The 20,574-nt window shown below is 42.6% G+C and overlaps 1 protein-coding gene across 1 annotated transcript in view; it reads left to right on the forward strand.

The window, feature by feature from the left end:
* LOC132826025 (ectonucleoside triphosphate diphosphohydrolase 8-like) overlaps positions 1–20,574 on the forward strand; it is an 88,206-nt gene that overhangs the window by 64,773 nt on the left and 2,859 nt on the right. Inside the window, exons 6-7 of the mRNA XM_060841746.1 lie at positions 2,050–2,163; positions 3,526–3,663. Of these exons, the coding sequence (XP_060697729.1) occupies positions 2,050–2,163; positions 3,526–3,663 (252 nt within the window). The remainder of the gene's footprint in view (positions 1–2,049; positions 2,164–3,525; positions 3,664–20,574) is intronic.

A 20,574-nucleotide genomic window follows, 5' to 3' on the forward strand; every position in this document is an offset into this window, starting at 1 on the left:
CCGCCATTCCCTGTTCCACTGCTCTAAACCACCCTGCCTCTAAACACAATAAAGGCAGAGGCCCCCTTGTCCTCACCTCCCACCCCAACAGTCTCCGGATCCAACGCATCATCCTTAAACACTTCTGGCAACTCCAACTTGACCCCACCACCAAGAACATTTTCCCCTCCCCACCACTCTCTACCTTCCACAGGGACAGTTCCCTTTGACAGCCCTTGGTTTGCGCCACTTTCCCCAACAACCACCAAGCCCTTTCCCCCACCCCCCCCCCCACCCCCCCCCCCTCCCCCCCCCCCGCCCCCCAACACCCAGGTACCTTTCACTGAAACCAGAAAAGATGCTAAACCTACCGGCACATCTCATCCCCCTCAAACCCATCCAGGATCCCAAGCAGTCCTTCCAGGAGAGGTCCTGCCTCTCCTCCAACCTAGTTTACTGTATCCAGTGCTCCCAATGTGGTCTTCTCTACATCAGGGAGACCAAATGTAAACTAAGGGAATGGTTCACCGAGCATGTCAGCCAGACCCCACACGGGCTGACCGGACCTCCCAGTCACTGCTCAGTTTAATTCCCGTTCCCACTCCCTTTTCAACATGACCATCCTTGGCCTCCTCCATTGTGTCAACGAACCATACTGCTAATTGGAGGAACAACACCCCATCTTCTACCTGAACAGCCTACAACATTGAGTTTTCAAATTTCAGATACCACCCTTCCCATCACTGACTCCCTGAGCCCCTCACCCTCCTTTCCCATCCCCTGACTCCCTCAGCCCGTCACGCTCCTTTCCCATTCCCTGACCCCATCCCAGCCCCTCACCCTCCCTTCCATTCCTCCCATCGACCCCTCCTTCCAGCTACCAACCAGATTCATTCCTCCCATTAATCAATCAGGTCGTACCCTCTACCTGTGTTCATTTATGCCCACCTCACTAGCCTGCTTCCCAACCCCCTTTATCTGCAGCTCCCCTTACACACACCCTCAGATCTGAAAACGGGTTACACCCGAAACGTTGACTTCTCCACCTCCAGATGCTGCCTGGCTTGCTGTGTTCTTCCAGCCTTTTGCTTATCCTTACTTGGTCTGGCCTACATATGACTCCAGACTTACTGCAATGTTTGGGCAATTAGAGATAGTCAATGACACCCTTATCCCATTAACGAGTCAAGAAATAAAATTAAGCAAAACTTCAGCATTACAAGTCTAAATTGTAATTATTTCTAAATTATGAAACCAGCCAACATAACACACTTAAACGTTTTCTCTTTGTGTCACCCTTGAGTTAACTGGCTCTTGACCTGTCTGCCAATAGGAATAGTTTCTATTTTGTCGATGCAGATCCTTCATGATTTGACCACTCCATTAAATCTCCACTCGACCTTCGCCTCCCCAAGAAAAATAGATAAGACTCGTCCATTTATCCGTGGAACTGAAGTCACTCAATCTGAAACCTCAAGAAACTTTTCCACTCTCTCTCTGAATCCTTCACATCATTCAGAAAATGCAATATTCAGAAAAGGAAACAGCATCCCAGCTGAGATTGAGCCAACACTTCAAAAAAGATTTTTTTTTTGTTGATTTCTTCTCTCAACATCTCCTCTGACTTGATGTTAGCTCCCTGCTTTTCTCTCAAGGCCTCCAGTACTGTTTTCCCTCAGATTCACTTTCTCTGACATTGTCACAATCAATGTAAGTTACAGAATGTTGTTGGCTTATTTTTCTACACAAAAATTTATGGGTGCAAGGGATATTCTGAATGACAGTTCTCTGTCCTATTGATACAGTTTCATTGTCTATAACCTTCATACCTGATCACTCAATAACACTGTGTCATCAGGAAGCTTAGCCACTTCCACATAACTTGTTTTTAGTGGTTCATGTCTTCCTCACAGAGCCCTCATAAATAGTCTGAAGGACTGCTCCAGGTTGATATTGTCAGGCCTCCTTGTTGTGGATGGTATGTAGTGGATTGAGGTTTCACTGTTCAGACTTGTTGAGAGAGATTCAGGTCAATCCCAACTAACCTTTGCCTTGCTTCTCCCCTCTTAGGCCACCTCAGGATTTTTCCATGTCTTCCAGTTTTTGAATTTAACTTCGGTGAGGCCAAGTCTGTACAAGACCAAGAGGACAATTGAAGAATTCTGCACCCGGAACTGGAAAGAGGTAAAGGATGAGAAACCAATGCTTAGTACACTCGGGCCTGGTGCTCTCCATGGAAGAGAGAGAGGGAGGTGTGTGCTTTGGGGGATTGTGTGTGTGTTGCTGGGTGGGCTACACAAAAGGGGGATGAGGGGTTTGGATTTTACTACAGATATCTGCAAACTACATATCGCTTTTGTTGAGACGACACAGAATACCTTAGTGTCAAGTTCTAGTGCCAGTTTGTCTTGGAAATGATTTTGGACATTGAGGTGTTAGCGACTTCAAGTGGTTTGAGATTTTTGAACTCATTTGGTGTCAGCCATTAGAACCACAAAGCTATACATCCTGTCAATGTGGCCTAGAACATAGAACATTAGAACATAGAACATTACAGCACAGGACAGGCCCTTTGGCCCTCGATGTTACGCTGACCTGTGGAACCAATCTGAAGCCCATTTAACCTACACTATTTCATTCTTGCCCATAAAGCTATCCAATGACCATTCAAATGCCCTTCCTGAATCTACTCCTGTTGCAGGCAGTGCTTTCCATGCCCCTACTACTCTCTGAGTAAAGAAACCTCTGACATCTGTTCTACGTCTATCACCCCTCCATCGCCATCTGAGGAAAAAGGCTCTCACTGTCCACCCTATCTAACCCTCTGATTATCTTATATGTCTCAATTAAGTCACCTTTCAACATTCCTCTCTCTCTAACGAAAACAGTCTCAAGTCCATCAAGCCTTTCCTTCTAAGACCTTCCCTCCATACCAGGCAACATCCTAGTAAATTCCCTCCGAACCCTTTCCAAAGCTTCCACATCCCTCCTATAATGTAGTGACCAGAACTGTATGCAATACTCCAAGTGTGGCCGCACCAGAGTTTTGTACAGCTGCAGCATTACCTCATGGCTCCGAAACTCAATCCCTCTACCAATAAAAGCTAACACACCGTATGCTTTCTTAAAAACTCTATCAGGCTGGGTGGTAACTTTCAAGGATCTATGTCCCTGGACACCACGATCTCTCTGCTCATCTACACTACCATGAATCTTACCATTAGCCCAATACTCTGCCTAATTGTAATCAGCCTGTGACTGAGTGAATGATTGGTATCCCAGAGCTCACAAATTTCAAACCAAGATGGCAAATTGTGAAAATGGACTGAACAAGACTACAATCTGGTTCTCCCACATCCTTTTAGAACTGTGTTCAAGCTGACTTCAACATTCGGTGTTCGTTTCCTTTGGGACAGCAAGCAATGAGTAATTCTCGCCTTGTTGGTGACCAACAAGTCACATTTAAAAAGGCAAAGAGTATTCCTCCAATTATTAAGCTTAAGATTGAATTGTCAGTGCAAGTGTTTAATTTGTGTGATTTTACAGGTGGATGCTGCATACCCAAATGAGAAGCATGAGCAACTGAGAGACTACTGCATTTCAGCAAACTACATATATATTTTGTTAGTCAATGGCTATGAGTTTAACTCCAGCACCTGGGAGAATATAGTTTTTGATAAGAAGGTAAGTGCTGAAGATGCAAGTGTCAGGCCTACAAACAAAGCATACAAAAAGCAACAAACAATGATGAGCAGATTTGCTTTGTCGATTGAAACTTGTGGATTTCACTCCCTACCTACCACTGAAGAGGGAATCCTTTAAGAGAAGCTGTGAGTGAGCTGGGGTATAGTCTGACACGTGAGTTAGCATTTTAGTAGCTTGGAGTAAATGGGAAAGGAAAGATTAAGGCCCAAAGGTTTGGCCCACGGAGTGAGCAGTCCCCAGTGACTGGGCAATCTCATAGAACATAGAACATAGAAAAATACAGCGCAGTACAGGCCCTTCGGCCCTCGATGTTGCACCGATCCAAGCCCATCTAACCTACACTAGCCCACTTTCCTCCATATGCCTATCCAATGCCCGTTTATTTGCCCATAAAGAGGGAGAGTCCACCACTGTTACTGGCAGGGCATTCCATGAACTCACGACTCGCTGAGTAAAGAATCTACCCCTAACATCTGTCCTATACCTACCACCCCTTAATTTAAAGCTATGCCCCCTCGTTATAGCTGACTCCATACGTGGAAAAAGGTTCTCATGGTCAACCCTATCTAAACCCCTAATCATCTTGTACACCTCTATCAAGTCACCCCTAAACCTTCTTTTCTCCAATGAAAACAGCCCCAAGTGCCTCAGCCTTTCCTCATATGATCTTCCTATCATACCGGCAGCATCCTGGCACTGATAGACTGAGATGTTTGCTAGACCTTGAAGTTTGAATAGCGCAGCAGGTCAGGCAGCATCCGAGGAACAGGAGATTCGACGCTTCAGGCATAAGCCCTTCTTCAGTAAAATTCCTGAAGAAGGGCTTATGCCCAAAACGTCGAATCTCCTGTTCCTTGGATGCTGCCTGACCTGCTGCGCTTTTCCAGCAACACTTTTTCAGCTCTGATTTCCAGCATCTGCAGACCTCACTTTCTCCTTGAAGTTTGAATGCCAATTATTGTGTACCAGTGATGTGCCCCTAAAAAAAGATTTGGGAAGCTTATAATGGGAGGCTGGTACACTCATAGTAAAAAGTGAGGTCTGCAGATGCTAGAGATCAGAGCTGAAAATGTGTTGCTGGTTAAAGCGCAGCAGGTCAGGCAGCATCCAAGGAACAGGAAATTCGACGTTTCGGGCATAAGCCCTTTAGTCATAGCCAAGGAACAGAGAGGATTGATTTGATTGAAGTTTAGAAATGTCAAATGATAGCATAAGTGCAAAGTTCACCAGGATATTGCCTGGTATCGAAGGCGTTGTTGTGAGAAAAGGTTAAAAAAGACTTGGATTGTTTTCCTTTTGTTTATTCATTCACAGGATGAGGGCATCACCAGCTAGACCAGCATTTATTGTACATCCCTAATTGCTCAGAGGGAAGTCAAGAGTCAACCACATTGTTGTGGGTCTGGAGTCACACGTAGGCCAGGCAAGGTCAGGATGGCAACTTCCTTCCCTGAAGAACATTAGTGAACCAGATGGGTTTTTCCAGTAATAGATTCATGGTTATTATTAGAGTCTTAATTCCAGATTGTTGTTAAATTTGAGCTTGCAGGATTTGAACCCGGGCCTCAAGAACATGACCTGGGTCTCTGGATTAACAGTGCAGTGATAACGCCATGGGGCCAGCACCTCTCCTGGCAAGGCAGCCGCTGAGAGGAGACCTGATAGTTCCGGTGGATAGAAGAGGCTTTTTCCTAGGGTTCAAGTTTCAATTACAATGAGGCACAGGTTCAAGGTAGGAGGGGAATGTTGAAAGGAGATGTGCATGGGAAGTTTTTCATGCAGAGAGTGGGAAGAGCCTGGAACACGCTGCCAGAAGAGGTGGTGGAAGGAGGCACATTAGCAACAATTAGGAGGCATCTGAATGGTTACATGAATAGAGGGATGCAGACTGAATAAGGGCAGAAGATTTGTGTTTTTAGTTTCATTAGGGCATGATGATCGGCGCAGACTAGGATGCCAAAGGTCTGTTCCTGTGCTGTACTTCTTTTTGTTCTTTATTTATCAAGTGAGGGAATGTTTTAGCCTGAAATAGCAGTTCTACAGGGACAACAACTGTCTAAAATTATATAGCCACTTTAATGTAATGTTTGAAAGCTAAATTGATCAGCAATGACGAAACAATTAAATATTCAATAAGGAATAATTATAGGAGAACTGAAGAGCGGTAAGATCATGAATTTTAAAATGGGCTTTGTTTAATCAGAAGCCAACTGTAGATCAGAAAGCATAGGGATAGTGAATGAGCAGGATTTGGTGCAAGTTAAGATGTGCAATAGTTTTGGACGGACTCAAGTTTGGAGGTCTGAGATGAGCCGGGAATGCATAGGAATAGTCCCAGTTTGAAGGACAAAGACAAGGCTTTCATAAACATATGGCATGAGTAGGTGTATAGATAGCCGGTGTCACAGAACTGGAAATATTTATGGCATGGATATGTGGTCAGAAGCTCATCTTGGGGTCAAACATTAATGATATAATCAGCTAGCTCAGAGTAAGAAAGAATGTAGTAAAGTCTAAATTAGGATTACAATGCATTTATGTGAATGAGTGGAATATTGTAAGTAAGCTTAGTGATGGGCAGGTGCAGATGGATATGTGGCCGTGTGAGGCTGTGGTGCTAATGGAAACATGGTTGGAAGAAGATCAGAACTAGAAGAATGCCTCAAAGTCTGTCAATTCAGTGTTCTTGCATTTGTGGTCAAATCACTAATCAAGCTACAGGTGAGGTCTTCCCCTCATATATATATATATATATATAACACACACACACACACACCTCCATGGAGTGAATTTGCATGGCTGAATTATATTTGCAGATACATTATATTTTGTTCAGAAAGCACACAAGCTGTAAGCAATCAATCCATGTGACATTTTATAAATTCCTACTTTGGAAGTAGAACCAGTCTGACTCAAGATTGGGACAAAGACAGAATCCCAATTGACACCTTCAATGCATTGTCTGAGCTGAGAAGTTTATTTTTCTTTAATAAAACCTTAAGTATTCTCAGGAATGTGACTTGAAAGAAGTTTTGGGATTTACATGGTAATGAATCGAAACCTGCAACCCATTCGAAAAGATCGAAGATCTATTCGCAGATAAAGAAGAGAATGATCCTAAGGGAAGAGTACTAAAATGGGCCAAGGCCAATTATATCAAAATGAGGCAGGAGCTGGGAAATGTGGATTGGACAGAGCTATTTGAAGGGAAGTCCACATTTGAGATGTGGGAGTCTTTCAAAGATAGGTTAACTGTAGTGCAGGATAGACATGTCCAGTTGAAGGCAAAGGATAGGAAGGGCAAGATTTGTGAACCGTAGATGACAGGAGAAATTGTACGACTAGCCAAGAGGAAAAGGAAAGCATACATAAGGTCTAGGCAGCTGAGAACAGAATGGGCCCTGGAGGAATATCGGAAGAGTAGGATGAGTCTTAAACAAGGAATCAAGCGGGCTAAAAGGGGTCAGGAAGTGGCTTTAGCAAGCAGAATCAAGGAAAATCCCAAAAGCATTTTATTCTTATATAGGAAGCAAGTGGGTAACTAGAGAAAGGATTGGTCTCCTAAAAGATAATGAAGGAAGGTTGTGGGCCGAACCTGAGGGAATGGGTGAGATTCTGAATGATTACTTTGCATCAGTTTCACTGAGGAGAGGAATATGATGAATGTTGAGATTAGAGATTGAAGTTTGATTAGTCTGGATCACATTGGCATAATTAGGGAAGATATGTTGGGTAGGCTAGAGGTTATTAAGGTGGACAAATCCCCAGGACTGGATGGGATCTATCCCAGGTTGCTGAGAGAGATGAGAGAGGAAATAGCTGGGGCCCTGACAGATATCTTTGTGGCATCCTTAAATACAGTTGAGGTGCCAGAGGACAGGAGGGTTGCTCATGTTATCCCCCTGTACAAGAAGGGTGGTAGGGATATTCCGGGTAACTACAGACCAGTGAGCCTGACGGTGATGGTTAAGTTGCTGGAGAGGGTACTGAGAGATAGGATCCATTTATATTTAGAGAAGAATGAGCTTATCAGTGATCGGCAACATGGTTTTGTGCGGGGGAGATCGTGCCTTACCAACTTAATACAGTTCTTTGAGGAAGTGACCAAGTTGTTAGATGAAGGAAGGGCTGTTGATGTCATATACATGGACTTTAGTAAGGCGTTTGATAAAGTTCCCCATGGTAGACTAATGGAGAAAGTGAAGTCACATGGTGTGCAGGGTGTTCTAGCTAGGCGGATAAAGAACTGGTTGAGCAACAGGAGACAGAGAGTAGTAGGTGAAGGGAGTTTCTTAAAATGGAGAAAGGTGACCAGTGGTGTTCCACAGGTGTCAGTGCTGGGGCCGCTGTTGTTTGTGATACACATAAATAATCTGGAAGAGGATACTGTTGGTATGATCAGCAAGTTTGCAGATGACACAAAGATTGGTGGAGTAGCAGAAAGCATAATGGACTGTCAGAGAATACAGGAGGATATAGACAGACTGGAGAGTTGGGCGGAAAAGTGGCAGATGGTTTTCAATCCAGACAAATGTGAGGTGATGCATTTAGGCGAGACTAATTCTAGAGCAAATTATACAATGAATGGAAGAGCCTTGGGAAAAGTTGATGGGCAGAGACATCTGGAAGTGCATGTCCATTGTACCCTGAAGGTTGCTGCATAGGTGGATAGAGTGGTCAAGAAGGCATATAGTATGCTTGCCTTCATTGGACGGGGTATTGAGTATAAGAGCTGGCAAACCATGTTAAAATTGTACAAGACATTGGTTCGGCCGCATTTAGAATACTGTGTACAGTTCTGGTCGCTGCATTACCAAAAGGATGTGGATGCTTTGGAGAGAGTGCAGAGAAAGTTTACAAGGATGTTGCCGGGTATGGAAGGTGCTAGCTATGAATAGAGGTTGAGTAGGTGAGGTTTATTTTCACTAGAAAAACAGAGATCGAGGTGGGGGGACCTGAATGAGGTTGACAAAATCATGAAGGGTATAGACAGGGTGGATAGAGACAAGCTTTTTCCTAGGGTAAAGGATTCAATAATGACAGGTCATGCTTTCAAGGTGAGAGGTGGAAAGTTTAAGAGGGATACATATGGCAAGTACTTCCCACAGAGGGTGGTGAGCGTTTGTAACGCGTTGCCAGCAGAGGTGGTAGAGGCAGGCACGGTAGGTTCATTTAAGATGTGTCTGGACAGATGCATGAGTAAGTGGGGAGCAGAGAGATACAAATGCTTAGGAGTTGACAGACAGGTTTAGACAGTACATTTGGATCAGCTCAGGCTTGGAGGGCCTCTTCCTGGGCTATAAATTTTCTTTGTTCTCTTTGTTCTTTATAACAGCAATCTATGTTTGTTCTATATACCACATCAGTTGTATAACACTTTGATCTTTTGCTATACATTCTATGATCATGCCCCACTAGCTACTTGACAAAGGGGCAGCACTCCGAAAGCTTGTAATTCCAAATAAACCTGTTGAACTATAACTGGTGTTATGCGACTTCTAACTTTGTCCAACCCAGTTCAACACCAGCACCTCCACATCATGCATTGAAATGACAGGGTTAGATTAGGTGTACTCAGCATGGCTTTGTGCGTGGGAGATCATGACTCACAAATTTGTTGGCGGTCTTTGATGAAGTGATCAGGGAGGTTGACGTGGGCAGGTCAGTTGACATAGTCTATATGAATTTCAGTAAGACCTTTGATATGGTTCCACATGGTAGGCTGCTTTGGAAGATTTGATCGCATGGAATCCAGGGGGAGCTGATAAACTAGATACACAATTGGCTTGATGGTAGGAAGCAGAGGGTAATAGTGGAAGGATGCTTGTCGGACTGGAGGCTTGTGACTAGTGGAGTGCCTCAGGGTCGGTGCTGGGCCCATTACTGATTGTTATCTGTATCAATAATTTGGATGAGAATGTCCAAGTCATGATTAGTAAGTTTGCTGATGACACTAAAATAGGCGGGATCATGGACAGTGAGGAACATTATCAGAAATTGCAGCAGAAGCTTAATCAGCTGGGGAAGTGGGCCGAGAAATGGCAAATGGAGTTTAATATAGATAAGTGTAAGGTCTTGCAGTTTGAAAAATCAAATCAAGGTGGAAGTTTCATGGTGAATGGTAGGGCCTTAAGGAGTGTAGTGAAATAGAGGGATCCCGGAGTTCAAATGCATGGTTCTCTGAAAGTGGAGTCCCAGGTAGACAGAGCAGTGAAGAAGGCTTTTGCACATTGGCCTTCATCAGTCAGGGCATTGAGTATAGAAGTTGGGAAGTTATGTTGCAACTGTACAGGACACTGGTAAGGTCACACTTGAAGTACTGTGTTCAGTTTTGGTCACCTTGCTATAGGAAGGATGGTATTAAACTGGAAAGAATGCAGAAGAAATTTACAAGGATGTTGCCAGGACTCAATGGTCTGAGTTAGAGGGAGAGGTTGGAAAAGCTAACACATTTTTCTTTAGAGGGTAGGAGACTGAGGGGGGATCTTACAGAGACATATGAGATCATGAGAGGCCTGGATAGAGTGAATGCACTTAGTCTTTTTCCCAGGGTTGGGGAATCGAGGCCTAGAGGGCATTAGTTTAAGGTTAGAGGGAAAGATTTTTACACAAAGCACGGTATGCATATAGAATGAGCTACCAGTGGAAGTGGTTGAGATGGGTACATTAACAACATTTAAAAGTCATTTGGACAATTACATGGAAGATTTAAAAGGATATAGGCCAGCTGCAAGCAAATGGGGTTAGCATGGATAGACATTTTGGTTGGCATGGACCAGATTGGGCCAAAGGGCCTATCTCCATACTGTAGGACTCAACGACTCTATGACTCTAAGCACAGTTGTCTCTGAGGTCTTGGCAGATAGATCTTACTCAAGAGAAACAATATTCAGTCACATTTCCAGAAGAACATTGAGATTCACCTTCATCTTACAGCAAAGGTGTTTCAATGTTAGAAGACATGAGCTCAGCAGCTTGTTATTTAGCAGAAATTCCCCATCTAAAATTCCAAACTGAAACTTCAAACCTGCAAACACCACAGTCTTAAAAGGCAGTCAGGAAACAGTCAGGGTTTCTCCTTGAAGTGAGTTCAAGTAACCATTTGGAATTATGTGGTTTGCTAGTGATCTGCATTAAAATAAAATCTCTAATAATTATTGGCTTTTTTAAAACAAATCAAAGCATTGCCACCATTCTTCAAACTCAAGTCCATAAAAAGAATTAAATATGATGCATCTTCAAAACAATATGCTCTTTGTCAGTAACTATTCTGCAGAATAGGGTATAAAACAAGAAATGATGGGGCTTGTAAGAAAGGTCCTGCGATAATCATGCCCATCCTATAGACTGGGCAAATTCAATTGACCATGGAAGACTGGAAAATGACTTATGGGGTGTGCCCAGGACAGTTTCTTAAAGCAATATTTTGTGGAATCCACAGGGAGCAGGAGATATTAAATCTCGTGATGTTTAATGAGACATGATTAATTATCTAATAGCAAAGGATCTTCTAGGCAGGAGCAAGCCTAGCGTTACAGGATATCTTACCTAGCTTGGGGGCAAGGAATTTAGTTCGATAACTAATACCTTAAAGTTAATTAAAGGCAATCGCAATGCATGAAGAGTTGGCTAAAGGATGCTGGGAAATCAGTTACAAGATAAGATGATTGTGAAGTAGTAGTGTTATGACCCAGGGTAAACGTTCCTGCGTAATTTAACTCAGCAACTCAGAAAAGATTTTTCCCATGCAGTAATCTGTGAAAATTCTAGAGGCCAAGAACTATTCAAAGTAAAAATTAACCATTTTATTTCTTAAGTTATAACAGAGAATAATTAACTAACAATTTACAACTCCTTCCTCTAACCTATCTTTTACTTTCTCTTCTACAATGCTGGTCCAATAAAAGTCCCTGATTGAGATTTACCAAAAATTCAAGTTTTCAAAACCAGCCAGCTGTCAGATCTTCTATTTGGATATTCCTGTGTCTTCTTTGGGATTATACTTCACAGGTCATGGATCGATAAAGGTACCTTTAAGCGAGCTACTTTTCAGGCAGCTTCTACATGCTGGTGGCGTGGCAGTTCTCTTCCCAACTGGTCAAGTTTCCCCATTCTTACACCCCCAAAACATCAGACTTTTAAGATTGTCATTGTACTAAATTCAAACTAGATTAGAATTTGGTATTTTGGGGGTATAATTTAAACTGATTGGCGTAATTTGAATCTGTTTTTCTCTCCAAACAACCAGCTACCCTAGCTACCCCTGTAGCTGGACCACATGCTACATTGTGTCTTATTGAGAACAGTTGATGCTGTCACTGCTAGCTTTTAACTTTCTTAAAGGTACAGTACACCCACACCTTAATAACACCTCCCCCCTTAAGAAAAAATGAACCATCATCATGAAAACATGGCTTCATTTTTTTTTCTCTATTTTTAAAAACATTATCCTAACATAGAGATAACTTTAATTATAAGTTCACCATAATTTCTTCCCATATACCTGTATACATAACACTAAATAAATACAAATCTCATCTAAACTTTATCAGTTAAATCCGCGATAATGCATCTGTGATTATATTCTTACGACCCGCTTCAGGGATGATTTTTGAATGAAAATTCTGTAACATAAGACTCCAAGGAAATAGTCTCATTTTTTTGTCTTTAAAGCAATCTAAGAATGTAAGAGGATTGTGATCTGTGAACACAACTGTCTCCTCCACATTGTTTGTGACATACACATTAAGATTTTGTAAGGCCAGTACCAAACTCTTTATTGCTCATGGAGTATTTCCTCTGGTGAGACGTTGATCTTCTTCAAAAAGTAACCAACTGGGAGTTCAATCCCATTCTCATCCCCCTGTAGGAGGACAGTTCCAACTCCATTGTCATTAGCATCGATGCTGACTTCAAAAGATTTTGAAAAGTTTGGTGTAGCTAAAACTGGTATAATGGTTAATATTGATTTCAAATGGTTGAATGCCTCCTGGCAATGTTCTGCCCACTCAAACAGTGGATAGAATCCGCTGAGTCCTAAGAATTGAAGCACCTCTTTCTTTGAGATTGGTCATGCAAATTCCTCGATAGCCTTCATCATGGCGTTTGTGGGGTCAGCCTTCAATGACCGATGTTATATCCCAAGAATGTCACTTCTGCTTTCGCGAATTCAGTTTTACTTAAGTTTATTATCAGTTTTACTTCTTGTAATCATTCAAAGAGCTCTGCCAAATGTACCATGTGATCTTTCCAGGAGTTATTGAAGATTACTACATTGCCCAAATAGACTGCACAATTGGTTAACCCAGCCACAACTCTGTTCATGAGTCTTTGGAATGTGGCAGGCATATTCTTCATTCCAAAGGGCATCACTTTAAGCTGATATAGCCCAATTGGGATCACAAATGCAGGAACTTTTTTTGTTGTTTCTGATAAAGGTACCTGCCAGTAACCACGCAGTATGTCTAACTTGGTGATGTAACTGGCTTGTCCGATTTTCTCGATACAGTCCTCCAATTTAAGAATTGGATACAAGTCCGATTTTGTAACAGTGTTGACCTTCCGATAATCCACACAGAATCGTTGAGTCCCGTCCGGTTTGGGAACTAAGACGATCGGCGAACTCCACTCGCTCTGGCTAGGTTTGATGATGTCCTCACCGAGCATGGCCTCCGCCTCCATCTGAATCTTTCTGGCTTTGAAACGATTAAGCCGATAGGGGTGTTGTTTTATCCGAGCAGTATTCCCTATGTCTACGTCATGTACAATATCATTAGTCCTCCCTATCTAATTCTTACATATGTCCTCATAAAGTAACAAATCTTTCAACAGCATTCTATGCTCCTAGAACAGATAGCTTATTAACCTATCCCACTCCTCAAGGACCTCTTCATTTTTTAATCCATTTTGTGGTATGTCAAAGTCCACATCATCTGGATTTGATTCCTCGCTCTGTGGGGCAGTAACTAACACCTATTTCTCCAGTTCTTTCTCTCTAGTATAACATGGTTTCAACATGTTCACATGACATATTCAATACCATTTTTTTCTATCTGGCATCTTTTCTAGATAGTTCACCTGACTCAACTTTTTCTCAATTTGATAGGGACTATTAAACCTAGCTTTGAATGGATCGCCTATCATTGGTAACAGTACTAACACATTATCCCCTCGGGAAAACGTCTGTGTCTCAGAGCGTTTCTCTGCTACCTGCTTCATTCTACACTGTGCCCTCTTTAAGTTCTGCTTAGCTAACACACAGACCAACTAAATTACAGACCAGTCAGTCTTACGTCTGTGGTCAGCAAGGTTTTGGAAACAGTTCTGAGGGATAGGATTTATGACTATTTGGAAAAGTACAGCGTGATTGAAGGCATGGCTTTGTGAGGGGCAGGTCAAGCGTCACAATTCTTATTGATTTCTTTGAGGAGTTATGAGATAGGATAATGAAGGTCGAGCAATGGATGTGTTTATATGGACTTGAGTAATGCATTGATAAGGTTCCCCAAAGGTAGGCTCATTCATAAAGTTAGGAAGTATGGGATACAGGGAGATTTGGCTATCTGGATTCAGAATTGGTTGGCTGAGAGAAGGCAAAGAGTGGTTGTAGATGGAAAGTCTTCTGCCTGGAGATCAGTGGTGAGTGGTGTCCCACAGGGCTCTGTTCTTGTGCCTCTGCTCTTTGTAGTTTTTATAAATGACATGGATGAAGAGGTTGAGGGGTGGGTTAGTAAATTTGGCAATGACATAAAGATTGGAGGTGCCGTTTGATAGTATTGAGAGCTATTGCAGGCTGCAGCGCGACATAGACAGGGTGCAGAGCTGGGCTGAGAAATGGCAGATGGAGTTCAACCTGGATAAATGTGAAGTGATGCATTTTGGAAGGTTGAACTTGAATGCTGAATATAGAATTAAAGACAGAATTCTTGGCAGTGTGGAGAAACAGATAGATCCTGGTGTTCAAGTGAAGGGCATAGATCCCTCAAAGTTTCCACCCACCTGAAGAAGGGCTTATGCCCAAAACGTCGACTCTCCTGCTCCTTTGATGCTGCCTGACCTGCTGTGCTTTTCCAGCAACATATTTTTCACCCAAGTAGATAGGGTTGTTAAAAAAAGCATATGGTGTTTTGGATTTGATTGACAGGGGGATCAAGTTTAAGAGCAGCGAGGTTTTGCTGCAGCTCTACAAGTCCCTGGTGAGGCCACACTTGGAATATTGTGTCCAGTTCTGGTCGCCCTACTATAGGAAAGATAGAGAGGCTTTGGAGAGGGTGCAAAGAAGGTTTACCAGGATGCTGCCTGGACTGGAGGGCTTTTATTACAAAGAGAGGTTGACTAAGCTTGGACTTTTCTCACTGGAGAGAAGGAGGAAGAGAGGTGACCTGATTGAGGTATACAAGGTAATGAGAGGAATGGATAGTCAATAACCAGAGACTTTTCCCCAGGGCAGGGTTGACTGGCACGAGGGATCATAGTTTTAAGATATTAGGAGGAAGGTATAGAGGAGACGTCAGAGGAAGGTTTTTTACACAGAGAGTTGTGAATGCATGGAATGCTCTGCCAGCATTGGTGGTGGAAGCAGAGTCATTAGGGACATTTAAGCGATTGCTGGACGTACACATGGATAGCAGTGAATTGAGGGGTGTGTAGGTTATTTTAGATTAGGAATAATCCTCGGCACAACATTATGGGCCGAAGAGCCTGTTCTCTGCTGTACTTTTCTATGTTCTATGTTCACCTGCTTGATTTAGTCTCTCCCTCACCGCCAATACATAATCTCATTGTGACTTTCATTTTGTCAATTTTTCTATAACTAATTTCAAAGGGCCTCTCACTTCATATCTCGAAGGGAGTGAACTGAGTAGATTCATTTGGGGTATCTCTCATGACAAACAACACAAATGGGATACCTTTATCCCAGTCATTCATATAATCCTGACAATATGCACTCAATATGGTCTTCAAGGTCTGATGCCACCTTTCTCAAGCTTCCTGGGATTCAGGATGATACACACTGGACTTAAAGCACTGTATCCATAACCACCCATAACCACCTTAAACAGCCTAGCAGTAAAATTTGACTCTTGGTCTGACTGAGTCTCTCTGGGTAGCCCATACTGTGTGAAGAAAGCTACTAACTCCTCTACTATCCTTTTTGCCTTGAAACTCCGTAATGGAATTGCCTCCGGAAATCTGGGAGACACATCCGTTACGGTTAACAAGTACTGATTCTCACTTTTAGTTCTTGGAAGAGGACCTATACAATCAATTATAACCCGTGTAAAAGGTTCTTCAAATGCAGGAATTAGCAACAAAGGGGCTGGTATTATTACCGCCTGTGGCTTACCTACCATTTGGCATGTATGACACATACGGCAAAAGTTAACCATATTCTTGTGCATTGCAGTCCAATAAAAATGTTTTTGTACCTTAGCCTGAGTCTTTTGTACTCCTAGGTGACCTCCTACAGGTAGTTTATGTGATACCCAGAACACTTCCTGTCTGTATGCTACCAGCAACACAATCTGGTGCACTTCGGACCATTTCTCCTCTGCACTAACTTGCCGTGGTCTCCATTTCTGTATTGGGAATCTATCTTTCAGATAATAACCCTCTGGAATATTCTCTGTCTCCTTTTCAGAATACGCATCCACATATTTATCTTTTATCGTCTTGTCTTGCTGTTGCAAGTCTCTTAGTCCTTCAGGACTAAACACTTCTATCTGACCCTCTGCCTGCTCAGGTTTTTCCTGCACCATTACATCAAACAGGGTGTCTGCTAACTGAACCTCAACTCCTTCATCTTTCTCTTTACTTTTTGCTTCGTGCTGTGACTTATGATAGTGGGATCTGGTTATGACACATTCTGGGAAAATACAAGGATATTTCTGTTCTAAGTTCTCAGTTTCTTGGTCTTCTTTAGGTTTCTTCACAAGAGGTGTCACTCCCAGCTTGGGTCCTGCTAAATCATTCCCGAGAACAAACTGAATTCCTGGAACTGACACACTGTCAATATCTCCCACTGTAACTTCCCCAGTCTTGAGTTGGCACTCCAACCTGATGTCACATAAATTTCTGTTCCTCTGTTCCATAAATTACCACACTCTCAGGTAACAGATCAGAAAGAGTGCATACTCGCTCATCCCTTACTATCAGCAACTGGTTAGATCCTGTATCTCTCAAAACTATAACTTCTTGCCCTTCTCCCCATGCTCTTTCTGAGTAAATTTTACCCACCGAGGCGAATTCTTTGTAGAGATCAGGTACTAACTCCATACCAACCCCCTGACTAGGCTGTGCACTCACCTGCAACTCCTCGGCTCTTCTTAGGATCTCCACTACTGGCTTTGCTTCTTTTACCACATCTTTTCCCACAGTGCTTTTCTTTAACAACCAGCACCATGACTTTACGTGTCCCACTTTACCACAGTGGAAACACCTGAGGCCTTTCACCTCTTTTACACCCAATTGGGCTTCTTTTTTATCCTGTGGTATATTTTTACCAGTGCTCTCTACTCTTGGTTTCATAGTGTAGGATCTCTCCTTCTCCCAACTTCTGTCCCTCACAGGATGAAATTCTGGTCAGAAACTTGTCTTATGCACCAACATGTACTCATCTGCCAATTCTGCTGCCCTTCTCACTTCCTATTTCTGGAATTGAGTTTTTAAACTCCTCCAGCAGAATAATCTCTCTTAGAGTCTCAAAAGTCCTATTTATTTTCAAAGCCCGCACCCATCAATCAAAATGACTATGTTTAATTCTTTCGAACTCAACATCAGTCTGACCTGGTTCCTTCTTTGTGTTTCTGAACCGCTGTCTATATGCTTCTGGTACCAATTCATAAGCACTTAAAATAGCCTGTTTGACGTCTTCATAATCTCTTGACTCCTCAGCTGACAGCACAGCAAGTACCTCACTAGCTCTGCCTGCCAGTTTAATCTGAACTAGGATTACCCATCAATCCTCAGACACTGCATCTGCCCAGGCAATTTTTCAAATGAAGAAGGCTTCAGCATCTTTCTCATCAAAATGTGGCAGAGTTTTGACATATTTGTATTAACCACTACCTTCTCTTTTACTCTCCATCTTATTAACATGACTTGTTGGCTAAGTCGCAACTTCTCAAGTTCAAATTCTCTCTATTTGCTCTCTTTCTTTTTCCTCTCTCTTTCTCTCTCCCTTTCTTCTCTCTCTCTTTGCTCAGCTAAGAATCTTCTCTTTCTCTCCTTCCTCTCTCCCCCTCTCTTCTCTCTCTTTCTCATTTTTCTCTCTCTTTCTTTTTCTCTCTTCCTGTCTCTTTCTCTCTTTTTCCTTTCCCTCTTTTTGTTTATCTTTGAACTCCATTTCCTCAATTGTAATTTAGGTTTTTCTATCTCTATTGCACTTGTCTGCTTCTCTGATACACCTAAGTGTTTGAGTAAGTCCCTGACAATTTCAGCTTTATTTTAGTTCTTAGGTTAAACCCAAATCTAACTTCTTTGCTAATTCTAAATGGATGACCTTTTTCTGTTCTTCGAAATGTTCTTGGCAAATTTGAGAATCATCTTCAAATCCCAGAACCTCTTTAGTAGTTTTAAGAACCATTTCTCTCACTTTTAATTTAATCAACTGCAAGTCACTGAAATTAAACAAATTGTCTCACCTACGTTTTATTTAACGATCTAGGACACTAACCTGCAATGTTTAAATCTGCTGGGATTTTTCATACCCCCAAATCTATCTAAACCAGTTCAAATCCCAAACCCGAGCCCCCAAACTGTTATGACAGAGGATAAACTTTTGTGCTTCATTTAAACTAACAACACAGAAAGGATTTAGCCTGTGCAGTAATCTGGGAAAATTGGAGAGGCCAAGAACTATTTAAAGTAAAAATTAACTAGTTTATTTCTTAAAGTATAACAGAGAATAATTAACTAATTACAACTCCTTCCTCTAACCTATCTTTTACTTTCCGTTCTATAATACTAATCTGATAAAAACCCACCGATTACGATTTACCAAAAATTCAAGTTCTCAAAAACCAGAGAGCTCTTGAATCTTCTATCATGGGTCTTCTTTTCTTCTTCTTAGGGATTATGCTTCATAGGTACTTTAAGAGAGCTATTTTCGGGCAGTCTCTACATGCTGCTGGCATAGCAATTCTCCTCCCAACTGTTCAATTTTCCCCAGTCTTATACACCCAAAGCATCGGATTGTGTCATTGGCTTTTAAGATTGTCAAGATACTTAATTCAAGCTTGGCTAGAATTTGGTATTTTTCGGGGTATAATTTAAACTGATTGGTCTAATTTGGATCTGTTTGCCACTTCCTGGCAACAGCTAATCTATCTTTCAACCAAGTGTTATATTGTTACCTTATTGAGAACACTTGATGCTGTCACATAGTTTTGCTAGCTCCTAACTCTCTTAAAGATACAGTATACCACCCCCCCCCCAACCCCTTACTGACACCTCAGTCACTTGCTCTGCTTACTCTGCTTTACTTCCCAAGGAAAGGTCAAGTTTTGCTCCTTTTCTAGGAGGTACATGCACATACTGAATACGATAGTATTCTTGCAGACACTTAACAAATTCCTCTCCATCAATCCCTTAATATTATGGTAGTCCCAGATGATGTTTAGAAATTTAAAATCCCCTACCATTATCACCCTATTATTCTTATGGATAACTGAGATCTTACAAATTTGCTTCTCAATTTCCTGCTGACTATCGGAGGTCTATAGTACAATGCCAATAAAGTGATCATCTAACCTCCACATCCCTGAATACCATCAGCAATTTATCATGGCCAATTCATTTAACCTGCGCATCTTCGGACCATGGGAGGAAACCAGCGCACCCAGAGGAAACCCATGCAGACATGGGGAGAATGTGAAAACTCCACATATTCGTAGTTGGCAAATGGCAGGAGAACCCGGCCCCATGGAATGTTCCTCCAATATTATGTAGGAGGTCAAGGACACTTCCAGCATGCAGGAAGGGAATTTAGTGAGAGCGCCTGTTTGACTGCATCAACTGCCCTGAGCTGAGATGGACTCAATATAGAGCATCCATGATGCTGAGGATAGCACATTTAGTGATGGCTACACAGGACGATGAGTGAGCATGGGCAGGTAGCACTGGAGATCACTGTGACCTCTCAAGCACACGTACATGTTGGGTACTGTTTGGGGTGAGATGGCATCTCAGGGTAAAGTTGCAACAGCCAAATGTGTGCACCATGGTTGTTTCTGTTGCACAGCATGGGAGGAGCAAAAACTGGGAGAGCTTTAGCGAAAGGGAACTAAAGTGTAAGGAGAACTGACAGGCAGTTCTGTGGCCAAGAACTTTCAAATAGTATGTAGCCTTCCTGGCGCTAGGATCAGGGATGCATCAGAGTGCCTGCAAGACATTCGAAAGGGAAGGGTGAACAACTAGCAGTCATGGCACATGGTGGTACCAATGGCATGTGCTAAGAAAAGGAATGAAATCCTGCAACAAGAATTAGGAGTTAGGTGGCCAGGAGCAGAGCCTTAGGTTGAAGGAATGATCCTTTAGAGCTTACATGAGGAGCAATGCTGTCCCACCACGGGCAGCACGGTGGCACAGTGGTTAGCACTGCTGCCTCACAGCACCAGAGACCTGGGTTCAATTCCCGACTCAGGCGACTGACTGTGTGGAGTTTGCACATTCTCCCCTGTGTCTGTGTGGGTTTCCTCCGGGTGCTCCGGTTTCCTCCCACAGTCCAAAGATGTACCGGGTCAGGTGAATTGGCTATGCTAAATTGCCCGTAGTGTTAGGTAAGGGGTAAATGTAAGGGAATGGGTGGGTTGCGCTTCGGAGGGTCGGTGTGGACTTGTTGGGCCGAAGGGCCTGTTTCCACACTAAGTAATCTAATCTAATCTAATCAAT

Source organism: Hemiscyllium ocellatum, chromosome 21 (assembly GCF_020745735.1).
Source record: "Hemiscyllium ocellatum isolate sHemOce1 chromosome 21, sHemOce1.pat.X.cur, whole genome shotgun sequence".
Lineage (NCBI taxonomy): Eukaryota > Metazoa > Chordata > Chondrichthyes > Orectolobiformes > Hemiscylliidae > Hemiscyllium > Hemiscyllium ocellatum.